General features: G+C 41.1%; 1 protein-coding gene across 2 annotated transcripts in view; it reads right to left on the minus strand.

Annotated features, from left to right (window-relative positions):
* Window positions 1-19,946, minus strand: part of LOC149316687 (flavin-containing monooxygenase 3-like) — a 54,262-nt gene that overhangs the window by 2,608 nt on the left and 31,708 nt on the right. For both annotated transcript variants that reach the window (XM_089516043.1, XM_089516044.1), the window contains 3 exons: window positions 18,342-18,541; window positions 9,108-9,466; window positions 564-636 (listed from right to left, as the gene is read on the minus strand). In XM_089516043.1, the coding sequence (XP_089372169.1) occupies window positions 564-636; window positions 9,108-9,466; window positions 18,342-18,541 (632 nt within the window). The remainder of the gene's footprint in view (window positions 1-563; window positions 637-9,107; window positions 9,467-18,341; window positions 18,542-19,946) is intronic.

Genomic DNA, 19,946 nt, shown 5'->3' on the forward strand with positions numbered 1-19,946 from the left:
CATGAATTTGGGAGAATACTAAATTCTTTCCTACAGTAAACAAACTATAGTTTTCAAGATTATTGTGAAACAGGCAAATAAAATGTTAAATATCTGATATAACTTTATTCTGCAGATGTGCCCTAACTATTTGAGGGTGTTGTAGTTAATTACATGAAAAAATGTTTTACATAAAGTCTAAAATTGCTTATTGGCCTAAATATATTCCTCCATCCTGCCCTGTTTTCCTATTTACAGTAGCAGTTGTACCAAGATAAAATGATAGGATTTTTAAAATTAATTAATAATTTTACTGTAATTGGTATATAATTATAGAGTTAAAAATTATACTACAGTTATAATATTTTTTCCTAAAAATGCATCCTATTGGTAGAAGAGGTGTGTAGTGAATTTAAAAATAAAAAAGACCAACACATTCAAAGCATATTGTACAATACAGAATACTTAAAGCTACTCAGTTCAGAAAATCAAAGTATATTATCATGTGTAACAAGTGCAGAAAATTTGGTGGATTTTCACTTATTTGAGCTTAGAAAAAGGGAACATCTGCACCTGAAACATACCATTTTAGCTTCTTTCCCATTTTTTCATCAATGTCATCCATCATACTGCTGTGTGAAGGCAGTTTACATAATCCTACAGAAGAAAAAAGAGTTGATTATGATACCACATGTTCCATGAGACCCACTCTTTTGTACATGTATAAACATACACACACAGCGCAAACAATTTCCTCTGGAAACAGGAATAACTCATCTAAACATAAGGAGTCTGGATTTTCAGTGTGTTACTAGAGGGGCATTCACACTCATTTTCTGTCCTGAGGAGATGCGGATTGCCATGCTGATGCATATCAGATTTGTTGTTCCCATTACATTTTGGGTTCATGAATCTCTTCAAGTCACTTTAACCCTTGTGTTATCCACACATGCCATTGTGTCAAGTTAAAATGGAACCACCTCCCTTCCTTTAATGTTACAGATTTTGAAGTCGAAGGCTTTCATGGCCGGCATCCATAGTTCTTTGTGGGTTTTTCGGGCTATATGGCCATGTTCTAGAAGAGTTCATTCCTGATGTTTCACCTGCATCTGTGGCTGGCATTTTTAGAGAAAGACATGGTCACATAGCCCAAAAAACCCCCACAAAGAACAATACAGATTTTGACTGGGTGAAGTTTTTCCCCCCCAAAATCTTGGTGCATGTGTTTTCCTGAGGGGGTGGGTCTTCTGTGAGTCACTGGGGAGGGGCTAACAACCTAGCCTTTATAACTCCTGCCACAAGCTTGCAGTCTCAATCCTTGCCAGGGAAAAGAAGGAGAGAAGTGTCTTGGCAGCCACTTTGACTGGGTGAGGGTTTTTTTTTTTAAAAAAAAACAAACATTGGTGAGTATGTTTTCCTGAGGGGATGGGGCTTCTGTGAGTCACAGAAAGTTCACACTAAAGAGAAGCATACAGCAAAGAACAGAGGGTACTTTGTTTCAAGGCTTCTCCTTTACTTTTAACTGCTTTTATTTCTTTAAGGGTCTTGTGAAGGGATTGTGCTCAGAGGAAGTGAATCAGAGACTTGTCTCAGGAAGAAGCTAACAGCCATGGTCTTCAGTGTCTGTACACTAATGCAAAGAGCATGGGAAATAAACAGAATTAACTTGAACTCCTAGCACAAAAAACCAAATATGATATGATAGGCATCTGTGATGACTGGTCCTCCAGTCACCTGAGGACTTCTCCTGAACTACAAAGGGTTAATCTGGGAGGAGGTACATGCTAATGAGAGATGACATCACATGCTAATGAGCTGTGACATCATAGCTGATGCAAGGTCTAACTGACCAATCAGAGAGTAGGACCGCGAGATTCAAGAATTTTCTATGGGAAATCTTTAAAAGGCCCTTTGCGGCCATGCGGGTCTTTGTCTCTCCCTTTGTTCTCTCCTGGGGGGAACCAGATGGTGTCTCTTGGAGTCTGGGAGACACAGACTCAGGGGAATGCAGGTTGAGAGGCAAGGGGCCCTCCCTGCATCCAGGAACTCAAAAGGACTGCAAATCCCATCACAGCGTGAGTAGTTAGGAACGTGTTAGCTTAGTGCGTTTAGGCCTTTTGTTATTTTCAACAATGGCTTGTGTGGAATGAACTCTATAACTATGTTCTTTGACCTGCAAGGAAAGGGGGCTTTGCAAGAGTGATATAAATTCTTTCTATCCTATTCTATCCCTTTTTAAAATAAACTTCTTTCTTAAAAAGCATCTGCTGTCTCTTTGCTCCTGTAGACGTGCCTTAACTCGGCTACTGATTGCTCTGGGTTAGCAAGAAAGGAAACTAGATCTCTCTCTCTATCCCTCACAAGTCCCAGTGTAAGTGTAGGGAGGTGTAGCTGTGGAGCTACGTATAAATATAGTCATAGTTCATTCACTGGGTGGTGGCAGCAAAAAGTTCTTTTTTTTTAAAGGGATCCCCTGAGAGTAATAGTCACGCACAGGGCTTTGCCCTCAGGGATCACCACATGGTTGGCAGCGGTTGGTGATTTCGGACTGAAACCTGGTAGGATGAGTCTCATGATAGGAATGTAGTAATAGAGGGTATAACCTTTTTAAGAGAAATAGACCAAACAAGAAAGGAGGAGGAACAGCACTATATGTCAGAGTTGTTTATAACTGTGATCCAGGACTTATCTTCTGGAAATCAGGTGGAGAATATCTAGATACAAATGAAAGGGGAGGGAAACAACAGGGATGTTATTGTGGGAGTCTACTACTGTTCCCCAAGTCAAACTGAGGAATTGGATGATGCCTTGCCAAAACAGATCACCACACACTCAGAAAGGAAAGATGTAGTAATTTCCTGGAAGTGAAATTCAGCCAAAATGTTAAGGTCTTACCCGGAAGACAATTTCATTGCCCAAAAGGTGGAAGAGGCAGCAAGGGGGTCAGCTATTTTAGATCTGATCATAACCAACAGGGATGAGCTGGTTAATGGGCTGCAAGTGTTGGGATGCTTAGGCAGAAGTGACCATGTTATCTTGGAATTTATTATACAGTGGAAAGGAGAAGCCAGGTATAGTCAGACATGCATTCTAGACTTTAGGAAAGCTGATTTCAGCAAACTTAGGGAAATACTAGGCGTGATCCTGTAGTCAGGAATAATTAAAGAGAAGGGGGTTCAGGATGGATGGGAGTTTATAAAAAGGGAGATACTGAAGGCAGAATTTTAAACAGTTCCAATCAAGAGGAAAAATAGGAGGTGTCTCAAGAAACCAGGATGGATGGCTAAAGAACTTTCAACGGAGCTAAGTTTTAAACAGGGCATGTATAAGAAATGGAAAAGGGGGAAAATTAGCTCAGGCTCACTAGAGAGATTAAGAACAATAAAAAGGGCTTGGGGGGGGTGTGCTCACAGCAAAAAGAAGAAAAAGGAAATGGTATGGCCACTATGTGGAGAAGATAGCAAAATGCTAGCTGGGGACAGAGAAAATATAGAATTACTCAACACCTTCTTTGCCTCTGTCTTCTTACAAAAGGCAAAGGGTGCTCAACCTGAGGAAAATGGGGCAGAGGACAAAATAGGGGAAATCCAGCACTGAATAAAAGGTGGTACAGGAATATGTTGATAAATAAATTTAAATCTCCGGGACCAGATAAACTACATTCAAGGGTATTAAAATACCTGGCAAATGTAATCTCAGAGCCCTTGGCAATAATCTTTGAGAGCCATTGGCAATAATCTTTGAGAACTCTTGGAGAACAAGAGAAGTCCCAGCAGACTGGAGGAGGGCAACCGTTGTCCCCATCTTCAAAAGGGGAAAAAAGAGGACCCCAACAATTATCACCCAGTTAGTCTGACATCAATACCAGGAAAGATTCTAGAACAGATCATTCAACAGAGAGTCTGTGAACATCTAGATGGCAATTCCATAACCACAAAAAGTCAACATGCATTTCTGAGAAACAAGTCATGCTAGACTAATCTGATCTCCATTTAAAAAAAAAATAAAATGACCAGCTTGGTAGATGAAGGGAACATACCTTGATTTCAGTAAGGGCTTTGACAAGGTTCTCCATGACATTCTTGCAAACAGGCTAGTAAAATGTGGGTTAGACAAGGCAACTGTTAAATGAATTTGTAATTGGTTGACCGGCTGAACCCAAAGGGTGCAACAAAATGATTTTCAACATAGAGAAATGTAACGTACTGCATGTAAGGCAATCAATCAATCAATCACTTTTAAAAAATTGAAATACATAGATATAGGAAGAGGGATACTTGGCTTAAGGATACTAGCTGTGAATTGGATCTAGGAATCCTAGTAGACCACAGATTGAACATGAGTCAACTGTGTGATGCAGCAGCTAAAAAGGCCAATGCAATTTTAGGCAGCATCAATAGAAGTATAGTGTCTACATCAAAGGAAGTAGTAGTGCCTCTCTATTCTGCCTTGGTTAGGCCTCACATAGAATACTGTCTCCAGTTTTGGGCACCACAATTCAAAAGGGATGTTGACAAGCAGGAGCGTGTCCAGAGGAGGGCAACCAAAATGGTGAAGGGTCTGGAAACCATACCCTATGAGGAGAGACTTAGGGAGCTGGGTATGTTTAGCCTGGAGAAGAGACAGTTAAGGGGTGATATGATAGCCCTCTTTAAATATTTGAAGGGATGTCCTATTGAGGATGGAGCAAGCTTGTTTTCTGTTGCTCCAGAGACTAGGACCTGGAACCATGGATGAAAGCTCCAGGAACAAAGATTACACCTAAATATTAGGAGGATCTTTCTGAAACTAAGAGCTGTTCGACAGTGGAACAGACTCCCTCGGAGCATGGTGGGGTCTCCTTCCTTGGAGGTCTTTAAACAGAGGCTGGATGTCCATCTGTCGGGGATGCTTTGATTATGATTTCCTGCATGGCAGGGGGTTAGACTGGATGGCCCTTGTGGTCTCTTCCTACTCTACAATTCTATGATTCTATTAATCGATTCAGATGCATATGCAGATCGATGCAGATCTTTCGGCAAAACTTGGGGGGAAACCTGGTTTCAAGTATCCCAGGTTAAGTGGGGCTTTTTTGCTAGTCCCACCTTTCCAAAGTGCATCAGGTGCATTCAGGACATGTGTAAACACCAAGGATTCAACCCAGATTCAACCCAAATTGTTTTCATGGTTTGAATGGGGCCTAAGACTGAATATCAATATGTTGTAACACAAATCTGCAGTTGAATGATATTTAATAAAGACATTGCAACTCTTGTACCTTCTTGCCATTTCTCCACTGATGGAGATCAAAGTCTAGGTGATAAGTAGTTCCCAATAATTGCATGTTTGTATCTGTTACCTTATTTCTCCCCTAAATATAATCTAATTCTCCTTTTACCTGAGCTGAGTTTAGAAGAGAGGTACAATGTATATATGAAAAAATACATGTACAAATTGCAGATAGAAAGAAATCAACTCATCTGAGATGTGGTGCTGGAGAAAAGTACTGAGAATACCATGAATGGCTAAGAAGACAAACAAATGGGTTCTAGAACAGATGAAGCCTAAACTCTCCCTGAAAGCCAGGATGACTAAATTGAGACTGTCATGCTTTGACCATACCATGAGGAAAATTTCATCATTAGAACAGACACTGATGCTAGGAAAGGTGGGGGGCAATAGAACGAGAAAGAAAGGAAGACTATGGATGTTATCAGACAAGGGAAATTGGAAGTATAATCCAATGGCAGTCCAAATGCAATCATGGGGTTTCACGTTAATGGGTGATAGACTACCACACACAATTTTGGGTAATGGCAAGCTGTTTTTGGGCAATGGGAAGTCAGTTCGAACACAATACAAATTCACGTAAATTCACTGAACAAGGGAATTCATGTGAATGTGTTCTGGCCTCACTTTCTTTTCATTCAAAATTAAAAGAAATTCCTTCTCTTTGATAAACTCCTATCTGCCAGATGGTAAGACTCAAATTAGAAATGACAAAGGCCTGAGCCCACAGGACCCGAGCAGAAAGGTTGAAGACATGGGTCTTAGAAATGTCTCATTCACAGGGTTGTCATGAGTTGAGGTTGATTTGAGGGCAGTTAAGAACAATATACATTATTTATGCCATGCTAACCCTGACTCATTAGCCCTAACAATATATGTCTATGGTGAACATCTTATAGTTTCCAAATAAAACTTTTCTGTTTCTACCACTGTTTCTACCACTGAAAGCTTGGATTTCTGAACTGAATCATAGAGCTGGAAGAGACCACAAGGGCCATCTACTCCAACCCCCTGACATGCAGGAAATCACAATCAAACCATCCCCAACAGATGGCTATCCAGCCTCTGTTTAAAAATTTCCAAGGAAGAAGACTCCACCACACCTTGAGGGAGTGTGTTCCATTGTCGAACAGCTCTTACTGTCAGGAGGTTCCTCCTAATGTTAAGGTGGAATTGCTTTTCTTCTGGTTTGAATCCAGGTCCTATTCTCTGGAGTAGCAGAAAACAAGCTTGTTCCACTCTCAACATGGCATCAGATATTTAAACAAGGCTATCATATCGTCTCTTAACCTTCTCTTCTCCAGGCTAAACATACCAAGCCCTCTAAGTCTCTCCTCATGGGGTATGGTTTCCAGACCCTTCACCATTTTGGTGGTCCAAAATGTTCCTGTAGCTGACAAAATATCACTATTGCAATGTTGTGTGCCTCCAAGTGTTTCTGACTTATGGTGAGCCTAAGGTGAACCTATCATTATTATTTTTGGCAAGGTTTGTTGAGAGGGGGTTTGACTTTGACTTCCTATGAGGTTGGGAGAATGTGATTTGCCCAAGGTCACCCAGTGAGTTTCCACAGCTGTGGGCCAACCCTGCTTACCCAGAGTCATAGTCCGGTATTCAAATTACTACACCACACTGGCTCTGCATTTATCCCTACATTTGATTAATCTATATGCTTAACAGATAATATGGAAAGAAGGATTAGACTCAAATGACAGAAGTGTAAAACCTGATGTAAGGAACTCCAACAGTTGGAGATCCAAATGATACCATATTACTTAGAGAAAACAGGAAAGACCTCTAATGTAAAAAAATAAATAAATGATGAAGCGTAAATAACTGCAAAAGCTTTAAAGTGGGGAATGAAGACATAAAAAAGCTGGAAAATTTCTATACCCTGACTCCAGCATTAATCAAAATGGCAACTGTAGTCATGAAATTAGAAGACTCAGATTTGGAAGAGCAGCTATAAAGAACCATATTAAATCCTTATGTAAAATCAAAGATACATCATTGAATACCAAAGTCAAGAATATCCATGTTATAATATTTCCAACTGGTATGTATGGTTGTGAAAGATGGACAGTGAAGAAGGCTGACATAGGGGCTATTCAGGCTACCTTTTACCCCGGATCAGAACCTGGATTAACCACGGGAAGTTCATATTGGCCCCGATCCTTTCACAAGTGAAAACGAGGCTTTCACACCCATTCAGGGGCAAATGCCTCTTGGCGCGGGTCTTTTGAAAGCAGACTTTAAGCTGTATCTTTTGAGAAAAACTGGGTCTTGCAAATATGAACTTGTCCCCAATCATGATCGGGTCAAGTTCAGGGGAGGGATTTAGGTCAGAGGGAGGGCGGAACATGCCTCCCCTTCATCGGGACGAAGGAGGAGGAGGAAGAAGGAGTTGGGGGAAAGAAGGGGGCCATGAAGGGCAGAATCGAAAGGAGGAGGAGGAGGAAGAAAGAGCCGGGGTAAAGAAGGGGGCCATGAAGGGCAGAGTCGGGGGGGAGAAGGAGGAGGAAGAAGAAGAAGAGGCAGCAGCAGCAGCTGGGGGAAAGAAGGGGGCCATGAAGGGCAGAATCGGAAGGAGGAGGAAGAAGGAGCAGGGTGAAGGGTCAAGTTCAGAGGAGGGAATTAAGTCAGAGCGAGGGCAGGGAACGGAACATGCCTTTTTTGTATTTTTATTTTGACAGGCTATGCAAATACTTTTTCTACAGGCAGATACATATATAGATAGAGTGTGTGCTTGTGCTACATTTCCCTTTAATTTGCTTGCTCCCAGGACGGCACCTCACTTTGCAAGAGGCTTTTTTCCTAAATTATTTTTTATATGTGAATGCTACAATGTGAATGTTACAGATGTTTCTCTTTCAATTGGGCAAATTGAAAGAGAATGCTTTTGCTACTGCATGGGTCTGTAAGGAATTCTGGGGTGGCTGAGGGAAAGCAAAGGATGCAGAGATGGCTTTCTGAGGTGAGGAATTTATTATTATTATTATTATTATTATTATTGTATGTGTATGATGCATTCTGGGGTCGCAAGGAGGGAGGATGCAGAGATGGCATTAGATTGCATTTTGGGGTTGAAAACGGAGGCATAATCTGTAGTGACCCAATTACACACAACACACACACACCTGGAGGTTTTTAAACTTGACAAAATATGCACACACTGCTGTCGTTTTTTTTTTAAAAAGGAGGGGGAAGCACCCATCCAGTTGCCCAATTGCTGTAGGAAACATCACCTTTGACGAAAGCGGAACTGAATTTGATTGACAGCAAAGGAACCTTCTTTTAAACCAGTACCTGCAAATGTGAACTCTCCTCAAAAAGCTGCAATGGCATTCAGGGTTAAATTACCCCAATTAAGATAAATTATAGTGGGCTCTTGCTTCTGAAGAGATTCAGGAGGGGGGGACCCAGATCTGCCCAGTTCCATCCAGGGTAAATGGACCAGTGGGAATGGGGCCAGAAAGAAAGTCAATGCATTTGAAACATACTTCAGGAGAGTTCTACAGATATCATGGACTGCTAAGCAAAGTAAATGAATGGGTCCTAGAGCAAATCAGCTCTGACCTCTCACTAGAAGACAAAATGACTAAACTAAGGATATCATATTTTGGACATATCATGGGGATGTGGTTAACTGAAAAAGATGGTACTGCTCCACAAAGTGGAAACCAGTGGGGAAAACTGCATTATAGATGGATACACACAATGAAGGTAATGTGGATTTGCAAGAACTAAGCAGGGTTGTAAATAATAGGGTCTTTGAGAGGTCACCATAAGTCCAAGTTTGCTTGATGGCAAATAAAAAAGAATAACAAAGATTTTGTGTTGAAAGAGGAAACTACACAAACCCTTGAACACTCTTGTGGACCAGCGAGCCTGAAGATCTGCAGTTGGGATAGTTGATCCAAGGGACTGGACCAAGCCAATAACTGCCATGGTGGGTTTCTCCAGCCCAGGGGGAAGGATGCTTTTGTACAGAGTGACTTCATTGTTCCTGCTCTTGATTATGGAGTCATCGTCCATGAATGGATAGGAACAGGTGTAGCCTGTGGCAAAAATGATGTAGTCAAGACCTTCCTGCACAGACCCATCTTGAAATATTGCAGACGTTTCTGTAAACTCCTTCACATTGGGCTTCACCACTACAGTTCCACATGTGATACGGCTTGGCAAGTCATCATTGAAGACTGGCTCCTTACGCAGAGTTCTAGAAAGAGAAAGAAAAAAGGCATTACTGCTAATGGGCTCACTCAGAGTGACTTTTGAAAGCAGACCAATATTACTGCTGTTCAGTGCTCCCATGAGAGGACATCTTTCCATATATGTGTCTGTCTTGTTCTTTATAGAGCTCCCAATTCTATTTCTGCACAGTTCTACAATAAATTACTCTGTGGGAAAGATTGTTAACTTTTTAAACTGCTCATATGATTGTAGCATACAAGTGTTAAATGAAGCTAAGGGTGTTACAAACACTAGAGGAACAGAAATGAATAACCAGTACTTATATAGGGGACTCCAGAAAAGCTGAAGCACAGAATGAGCTCAGCCTTTCTAGGGAACTTAAAAATAATTTAAAAGGTTTTTTGTTGTTGTTGTTGTCTATGTTTGGAGCACAAAGAAATTTAAAGAAATGATAGGGCTACTTCATAGAGACGATGCTGATATGCTAATGGGACAAAAGTTAGTCTGACATCAATTCCAGGAAAGATTCTAGAGCAGATCATTAAACAAAGTCAATATGGGTTTCTAAGAAACAAGTCATACCAGAGAACTCTGATCTCCTTTTTCGATAAAATTACCAGCTTGGAAAACAAAGGGAATGCTGTAGATATAGCATATCTTGATTTCAGTAAGGCCTTTGTCAAGGTCCTCCATGGTAATCTTGTGAACAAGCTAGTAAAATGTGGGCTAGACAACAAAACTGTTAGGTGGATTTGTAATTGGATGACCATCTGAACCCAAAGGGTGCCCAACAATGGCTTCTCTTTATCCTGGAGAGAAATGACTAGTGGGGTGCCACAGGGTACTATCTTGGGCCTGGTACTATTCACCATATTTATAATAAATAATAACAAAAAGTTTATTTCTATTTCCCGCCTCTCCCTGAGGATCGAGGCGGGATCACAACAGTATCAGCAATACAAATTACAAAGTGCACAATAGGATAAAAACAGCATTATTTAACAATACAATACAATACTAATAAACCAGCAGTGTTGTTATAGGAGAATTAACACATCCAAATCGTTGTCTGTTTTCCGTATTATCAAATCAGAGTGGGAATATTCAACTATAGCAGGTCGGGTGGATATGCCCGCCGGAAGTGATCCGTCTTTAATGTCTTCTTAAAGGCTTCTAGTGTGGCAATAAGATGGATCTCTTCCGTTAAGTTATTCCATAATTTTGGGGCTGCAGCTGTAAATGCTTTGTGGGAAGTAGTGACCAGTCTAGTTTTTGAGTATTCCAGCAATTTCTTCCCTGAGGTTCTGAGAGTGTGGGGCGGATTGTGTAGGGAGAGGCGTTCCCTTAAGTAACTTGGGCCTGAGCCATGTAAGGCTTTAAAGATAATGACCAACACTTTGTATTGCCCCCGGAAGCTAATTGGCAGCCAGTGTAAAGATTTTAATATTGGTGTAATATGGTCCGATCTTGATGTTCCTGTGACCAATCTGGCTGCAGCATTTTGAATTAATTGAAGCTTCCGAACTTGGTACAAAGGTAGCCCCATGTAGAGCGCATTACAGAAGTCTAAACGAGAGGTTACCAACGCATGTACCACTGCTTCAAGGTCTTTCTGAGCCAGGTAGGGGCGCAGCTGGCACATCAACCGAAGCTGATTACAGGCACTTCTGGCCACCGCCTCCACATGAGATGTCAACTGTAGAGATGAGTCCAGGAGCACTCCCAAACTGCGAACCTCGTCCTTTAGGGGAAGTGTGGCCCTGTCCAGGACTGGTTGACAAAACTCCCCACCTGCGCCAGGGGTTCCTATAGCAAGTACCTCCGTTTTCTCTGGATTCAGCTTGAGCTTGTTTTCCCTCATCCAGCCCATTACTGACTCAAGACAGGCATTTAGTGGAGAGATGCCATCCTTGGTCACTGCAGCAGTTGGGGACACAGCGAGATAGATTTGGGTGTCATCAGCATACTGATAACCCTGCTCCCCGTGTGTCTCCAGATGATCTCTCCCAGCGGCTTCATGTAAATATTAAACAGCATGAGAGACAACTGCTTGGATGAAGGAACAGAGGACATGTGTATCAAATTTGCAGATGACACCAAATTAGGAGGAGTAGTTAATACCCCAGAAGATAGGATCAAAATTAAAGAAAACCTGAATAGATTAGAAAGCTGGGCCAAAACTAACAAAATAAACTTCAATAGGAAGAAATGTAAGATACTGCACTTAGGGCAGAAAAATGAAAAGCATAGATATAGGATGGGGGACACCTGGCTTAACAAGACTACATACGAAAGGGATCTAGGAGTCCTAGTAGACCACAAGTTGGACATGAGTCAACAGTGTGATGTGGCAGCTAACAAGGCCAATGCAATTTTAGGCAACATCAATAGAAGTATAGTGTCTTGATCAAGAGAAGTAATAGTGCCACTCTATTCTGCTTTGGTCAGGCCTCACCTGGAATACCGTTTCCAGTTCTGGGCACCATAATTAAAAAGAGATGTTAACAAGCTGGAGCATGTCCAGAGGAGGGCAACCAAAATGGTGAAGGGTATGGAAACCATGCCATATGAGGAAAGATATAGGGAGCTCAGTATGTTTAGCCTGGAGAAGAGACAGTTAAGGGTTAATATGCTAGCTCTGTTTAAATATTTGAAGGGATGTCATATTAACAATGGATGCAAGCTACAGAAAAAGAGTTTCCACCTCAACATTAGGAGGAACTTCCTGACAGTAGGATCTGTTTGACAGTGGAACGCACTCCCTCAGAAAATGGTGGAGTCTCCTTCCTTGGATGTCTTGAAAAAGATGCTGGATGGCTATCTGTCAGGTATGTTTTGATTGAGAGTTCTTGCATGGTAGGGGGTTGGACTGGATGGCCCTTGTGGTCTTTTTCAACTCTTTGATTCTATGTTTCTATGAAAAAGAAGGCTTTGATAGCTTTACCTCACTCTTCTTTCAAAAGGAAAACAGTGCTCTAACAGAATAAATCATGCAGTTACTGAACCAGCTCAAGAATGATAAAGATATAGTACAGGAATACTAGCCTTTCTAATTGAATTCATTTAGGGGTGAAACAGACGGCCCCTTTGTGCTGCTAGCCATGTGGCTTGAAAGTGTGGCACTTTGACCCCGCATGCTCTGAAGTCACTTGGAAGCTGGCTTCATGCCACCCGGCTGCCCACACACGGGCTGGCTTCCAGGCACTTCGGCGGCATGGTGTTTACATGCTGCACGCCACTGGAGTGCCTAAAAGCCAGCCTCCCTCTAGAGCAGGGTGGAAAATGCGGCTTTTTGCCAGAGCAAATAGTAGCGGCTATTTGCTGCTTCTTTTGCATAGGTAAAAAGGTGGATTGGGGCTGCAGGGGTGGTCGTAGTCTTCAGGGCTGGATAAACTACATCCAAGAATACTAAAGGAACTTGCAAGTATAACCTCAGATTCACTGTCAATAATCTTTGAGAAAACTTGGAGGACAGGAGAAGTGCCAGGAAGCCAGAATAAGGACAAATATTGTTCTTATCTTCACAACAGAAATCAAATCCTACTGACACACTTACTCATGTGTGACAAAGGAATCACAAAGAAGGTTGGAAATGAAAGAAAACCAGAAATTACTGGATAAAATATCACCTCAGAACAACAACAATAATGGCAATTACAACAGCTGATCCCATTTGGAATCCACTGTCAACATCTTTGAGAATTTGTAGCTGATCTTTCAGGATGCTACTGCAAAAGTGGCAACCTTCAGTGTAATAGATTTAGAATGATCTGCCAAAAGGTCACAATATCAGCAACATACCCTTGCTTTCAAGAGGTCTCCCAATAAATGCATCTTGGGAGCACTACATTGTCCATTTATTATGGACAATATAATAAATAATAAAGTAGGTTTTCCCCCTCCTTAGAACCACAAATATATAGTCACTGAAGTTTCCAGTTTCCATTACAAGAAAAAAATGTACCACTCTTCCAGGGATATGAATTCACACCCCCAGGAAGCTCCTGGGAACACATCACTTGTTGCTGCTTTAAGCTGGATCTGGGGTTCCAGAACTGGCAAGAAGAACTCCCTAGGCAAGATGAGACCTTTGGATAAAGTCAAGTTCATCTGGATGGTGGACCTCTGGATCGCTCACAAGACAGCAACATAACTCAGAGGGGTACAAGAACTTGACAGACTTAAAACCTATTAGTAGCTCAGTTGTGACTTTTAAAATTAATAGCCTGAAAATGTTATGGCAATGATATCCAGTTGCTTTGAAATGGCAATGGCCTGAAAAGGTTGCCTCAGTTTTATTCCATGCATCTAAAGAAAGAATTTTTAAGTTAAAGCTATGATTTATTTTATTTTACTTTCTGCTGATATAGGGACCCAAGGTAACTACAAAGTTATCTGTGCTGTGCTGTGTGCTATCAAGGTGGAGGCAGCCCCAAGGGGCATCCAGTCCAACCCTTTTCTATAATACCATTTTATAATTCTATAATATATATAATAAAGTGTAGCCAAGCAACAGGGAAGATGAGGGGGCAGGCGTGCCCTCCCCCTCTTCCCTCCTTGCTTTTCCTAGCTTGCTCAAGTAAACCCACAGAGTGGCACTAGGCAAGTCACACTGTCTCAGCCTCAGAGGGTAGCAACAGCAAAATCACCATAACTCGGTAACAACAACAACAACAACAACATGAAGTACCAAAGTGTCTGAATATGAAGGGAGTTTACTTATAGTGAACCTAAGGCAAATCTTAGGGGTTTCTTGGCAAGTTTGTAATGGAACAAAAGAAGGGAGCATATTTTGTGTAGATGGTGGATACCTTAAAATCTCGTCCCCTTTCTCCTCCTGTTCTCCCATTCAAATTCTCATAGAAGAGAATGGGGATAGAGTGAAGGGGCAATTTCCTTCTGCCAAATAGGAATTTTGCCATGGAGAAATCCTAACAATGGAAGGTACCCCAGTAGTCATCTAGTCCAAAACCTTCTGCCATATAGGAATACATAGGATCCTAGAGTTGGAAGGGATGCGTTGTCTTCTTCTGAGGCTGAGAACATGTGACTTGCCCAAGGTCACCCAATGGGTTTCTATAGTGGAGTGGAAGGCTAGTGTTTGAATCCCAGCTCAGCCATGTAAACCCACTGGGTAACCTTGGGCAGGTCACACTCCCTCAGCCTCAGGGGATGGCAATGGCAAAACTTCTCTCATGTTCTGAACCCTTCTTGTCAAGAAAACCCTGTGACAGGTTTGCCTTAGGATTGTCATAACTCAGAAATGACTTGAAGGCACAAAACAAACAAACAACATCTATATCAAAAAGTTGGGAAAGCATCTAATATTCCCCATGGTCCCTAAAGTACCACCTCCCTGAATCCAATCCACTCTCCTTCCCTTTGTAACAGTTGCATTCTGTTAGGTTGCATCTGCACTGGGAAATAATCCGGTTTAACTCCACTTTCACTGTCCTGGCTCAGTGCTATGGAATTCTGGGAACTGTAGTGTCGTGAGACATTGAGCCTTGTCTGCCAGAGAGCTCTGGTGCCTCAGCAAACTAATAAAAATAAATTATTATTATTATTATTATTAAAACTTTTTTTATTATAATTATTGTCCATGCTCCCTAAAATACCACCTCCCTGAATCCAATCCACTCTCCTTCCCTTTGTAATAGTTGCCTCCGGTTTAACTCCACTTTCACTGTCCTGGCTCAGTGCTATGGAATTCTGAGAGTTGGAGTTTGTTGCTCCCTCCAGCCTCCCATCTTTCCACCAGCCTTTTGTTCATTCCCTCCATCTCTGTCATCTACCCTTCCGAGCAGCGGAAGCAATCGGGGCAAAATTGCAGCACAGCATCATGGGAAATTTGCCTCTTTGGAGGTTTCGGGGTGTGTGTGTGTACCGGGAGGGAAGCAAAGTTGCATTCCACACCAGACTAATTCAGAGTGAAATTGAAGTGAGCTTGAATGCAGATTCTGTGAATTCACTTTTGTACCGAATTCACCAAAATGAGGACTCACTTTGGATTCACTGCGGAAGTACCACAGAAGGAGCTCCCATAGAAATGAATCGCATGTCATAACACATTCACGTTATGATGTGAATCTGCATCGTTGGACCCACAGTCACCCCGGATCTGAGCTGAAAAATCTCCAAAAAGCTCCGTGTGATATAATCCTAAAATGTCTTTGGACAGAACTAAAGATCAACTACACATACATCAAATAAAAGCATTTGAAAGGCATAGCACCTCCTTCCAGATTTGGTGGGCAAAAGGTTTTGGTTCTCATAACATAGCTAAACAATTTGTAAAACAGCAAAATTATTTTCATGGGTGTTTTTCCTCCACATTCTGAAGTCATCAGTGCCCATCAGAGTAAGTAATAACAGCAGCTACTGAGTCCTCCCATATAAGGAGAGACCATGAAGCTAAACAGACTTTTACTGGAATCTGCCTTTTTTTCTTGGCACAATTTAGATTCTTAGGCAGGACAGCTTGTTCAAAATGCTTTTTGTGTGTTTGGGGGGGGGGGGGGGGTAGGTGTTGAAACTTGTGTGGAAAACTTCTTGTCCAGTGGGGAGAAATTTTGTTGAAAAAAGAAAAGAAGTGAAGATTTATATCCCTAACTCAGTGATGAACAGTAACCATGGTGTAGTGGTCTGGGTATTGGACTAGTACTCTGGAGACCAAGGTTCAGAACTTTATTTATCCATGTTGTATTTATCTCACTTGGGAAAGTCACACTCGAGGAAGGCAATGAACAAATCTTGTCAAGAAAACCCTGTGACAGGTTCACATTAGGGTCACCAAATTCAAATATTTAAACAGGGCTATCATATCACCTCTTAGCCTAGAGAAGAGAAGGTGAAGAGGTGATGTGATAGCCCTGTTTAAATATTTGAAGGGATGTCATATTGAGGAGGGAGCAAGCTTGTTTTCTGCTGCTCCAGAGACTAGAACACGGAACAATGGATACAAGCTACAGGAAAAGAAATTTCACCTCAACATTAGGAGGAATGTCCTGACAGTAAGAGCTGTTCGACAGTGGAACAGACTCCTCAGAGTGTGGTGGAGTCTCCTTCCTTAGAGGTCTTCAAACAGAGGCTGGATGGCCATCTGTCAGGGATGCTTTGATTTGGATTTCCTGCATGGCAGGGGGTTGGACTGGATGGCACTTGTGGTCTCTTCCAACTCTATGATTCTAAATAACCTGAAGACACACAAAGACAACTCAGTGATAAGTCCTACTGAGTTCAGTGAGATTTCTCTAATGCATTTTACCATGGGCTTATGTCTGAATTTATTCCAAATGGCTGTTTTGCCCTGAAAACTGGTAAAGGAAAACGTTTTTTTTTTATGAGGAAAGATTACAAGACAAGGCCCTCTTCTATTTCAGGTGCCATTTGAACAGGCAGTGAGGGTTTGGGGACATGCAGAGGGAAATGCAGCTAACCTTATAGCATCAACTTTTGGAGTGGGGGTAAGTAGGCGAGGCTGCTGTACAAATTAAGTCTCAGATTGCATTTAGACTGCAAGCTTTTTTCTGCATCTCTGTGATATCTTATGCAAGAGACATTAAATGGTTTTGAAGCTGGCAGCCATAAGACCACACTTCTCTCATGGGATTGTCCCTGAAATGTTCCAGTGAGACAGAAAACATTTCTAAAATTCTTAGTTATTTTGTGTAAATGTTTGAACTGAAATCATATCATGAGAAAATGCTGTCCTGCAACTGAAGTTTGTTGATTCAGCTCTGTCAGCTTTTTGGAGTTTGCTAAGTGAGTCTTATGACATTTGTCTATAGGTTTTGTTACCTTAGTTATGGTCTAGCTGATATAAACTAAACACAGTTTCCATGAAATTGGCCCTTGGTCTTCTAACTTTAATATTTATATAAAATGAACAGTACAAATCAAATTCACTTCAGAAAAGTATTTGAAATATTTATAGTTCTGTCACCCACCTTACTTAACTAAGTGTTTATAAATTTTCCATGCTACTTGAAATAGTGTCAATATTCTGTATAAGGAAAATGATTCTTAGAGCTTTATCACACCAGCCCCTTTCTCACTGCAATCATGAGGGAAAAAATAGAAATAGCTTTTATTGCTGCTTTTACAGCATTGGTTTTCTTTTGTGCAACTGAGGACCGCTGGCCCCCATGGTGCTCCCTTTCTGTCCTCTCCCTTAACTCCACCCTCCCTCCCTGGTATGATTTTATTTGTTTTATTTATTTTAAACTTTTTTCTCACAATTTCAAAGCTCTGCAGCCCCAATTTAATAGTTTACATTTTTAAAAATAAACTTTGAGGCTGTGGAGCTCCACAATTGCATGGAAAAAAGAGGATTTTTAAAAAAATAGCACGGGGGAGGGGTAAAGGGGGAAGGAGGAGACTGTGGTACAATGGCTTTCCACACCTGGGGCATCACACTATTGGCAGCTCATTCATGGGTTTCCCCTGGTAATGAAAAGAGATGGCCATGGGAATGGCAGTTTAAAAGTCAAGTATGATAAAGCCCTTAGTGTTTTTCAAGAATAGATAGTAATATGCTCAGTAAACATACTGAACAGATTGGAACTTCTGTCAGTCCCAACAAGAACAGGTGCAAATAGTTTGTCTCCACCTCTCCCTCCAAAAAGATCACCGAACTCCACCTGGTTCTGGCACTAGAGGACTGAAGAGAGGCACGCTCTGGCCCCATACTTCAGTCAGTTGGCTAAATGAGTGGAGGGAGATGGGGTGTGAGAGTTTGCTGCTTGTTTGTATGATTACAAATCACTGCAAGCCATCTTGAAGATCATTAATTGAAAGGCAGTTTGTAACCCTTCACAATAAATGGATAACTAAAAATTTGGTCATCAATGTAGATAACAAAAACAAAACACCACAACTTCTTTTGTTTGGGACATTACCTGTTCAGTGGCATCAGACCATAGTTTTCATGTCTGAACCATCTGTTCATTTGCTTCACATACAACCAGTCAGAGATGGCAGTTGGGAGGGTGTTTCTGAGGAATGTTTCAAAGCGAGTTATAAGCAACATATCCCAGGGATAGCCTTCCTCCCAAACACGACTCATCACCCAGGATCCACTTCTAGAGCTGATACACACCTTTTAAAAAAGCAGGTATAGAACAGAGAAGTAAACTTCACATAAATTTCAGCACAACCTCATCTTCACTCAGTTCAATAGAGCCTGGTACAGTAGCAACCATTGGATGATTATGTGCTTATAAATTTGTGAAAATGACCATGAAAAGCTTTTCTATTACACTGCTCTGACATTTCCAGGTGAAAGATGGCAAATAATACCATCAATGCAATATCTGATTAAAATGTTAGTACTGTACAAAATTTTATAATGCTTATGTTGTTTTCTTCTGCAGTATCCATGTCAGTGTTGGGAATAGTGGATCTCAGGAAATCAGGTTGAAGTTCTTAGCCCTAGGACTTTTGCTGGGATCCAAACCTGAATGAGTAGGTAGGAAGATAGAATTATAAAGAAAAGAGGGGGAAAAACAAAAGAGGTGTTTTGGGTGGGATGGTTTAGAAATAGGGTTTTCAAAAATTAATGTACCTTGTTTTCCTCTCTCCCAAGCTCAAAACAGAGACAGGTGTGTGTGTGTGGGGGGGGGGGTTCATTTTCCAGTTTCATTCTGGTAATGCTTTTAATGCAATATTTAAATTTAAATTTGAGTAAAAAATGAACACTAACTTAGGGCCGGTACATTTTTCAAGACCAAGTGATATATTGCTCTCTGCTGAAGAACAAGGCAGAAATTGAAGACCTAAACCTACAAAAGATCCAGACTACATTATACTATACTACTATACTACATTGATCTCTTTTGGAAAAGCGGGCTATAAATAAACAGTATTATTATTATTATTATTATTATTATTATTCAAAAGCTCATTTTTATGAGCATAATAATAAAAACTTGAAGCTACTCACCAGAATGGCAAAGAATGTTAGACCATAGACTGATCTCAACTATTACAATGCCTCTGGAGATCTAAAATCTCACCCAATGATATTGTGAAGTCATTTCAGACCTTTTATACCTCTCTCTACTGTAAAGAATCAGTTTCCTCAGATATGCTGGAATCTTTTCTCAAATGAATCCAAATTAAAAAATTGTCAGATCCCCATGCAGCCTTGTTGAACAAACCTATTTCTAAATTAGAATTTAAGACAGATTATTCATTCTGTAAAACTGGGGAAATCACCAGGGCTGGACAGCTTTTCAGGTGAATTTTATGTTACTTTGTAAAAAAAACTATCCCCTCATCTATTGAAATTGTTTAATGAGGGCCTTAGTCAGAGTTTATGCCCCCAAATGTGGGGTACCTCTAGAATAATTCTGCTCCCCAAAAGAAAGGATCACACTCCACCTGTCTCAGCATTTAGACCCATTCCACTTATTAATCAGGATGCTAAACTGTTCACAGCTGTACTAGCCCATAGAAACTTTCATTATGCCAACCTGAAAAATATCAGATGCCATTTGTAGAGT

This window comes from Sceloporus occidentalis, unplaced genomic scaffold (genome assembly GCF_023333645.1).
Source record: "Sceloporus occidentalis isolate IW3139 unplaced genomic scaffold, rSceOcc1.0.p SCAF_3, whole genome shotgun sequence".
Lineage (NCBI taxonomy): Eukaryota > Metazoa > Chordata > Lepidosauria > Squamata > Phrynosomatidae > Sceloporus > Sceloporus occidentalis.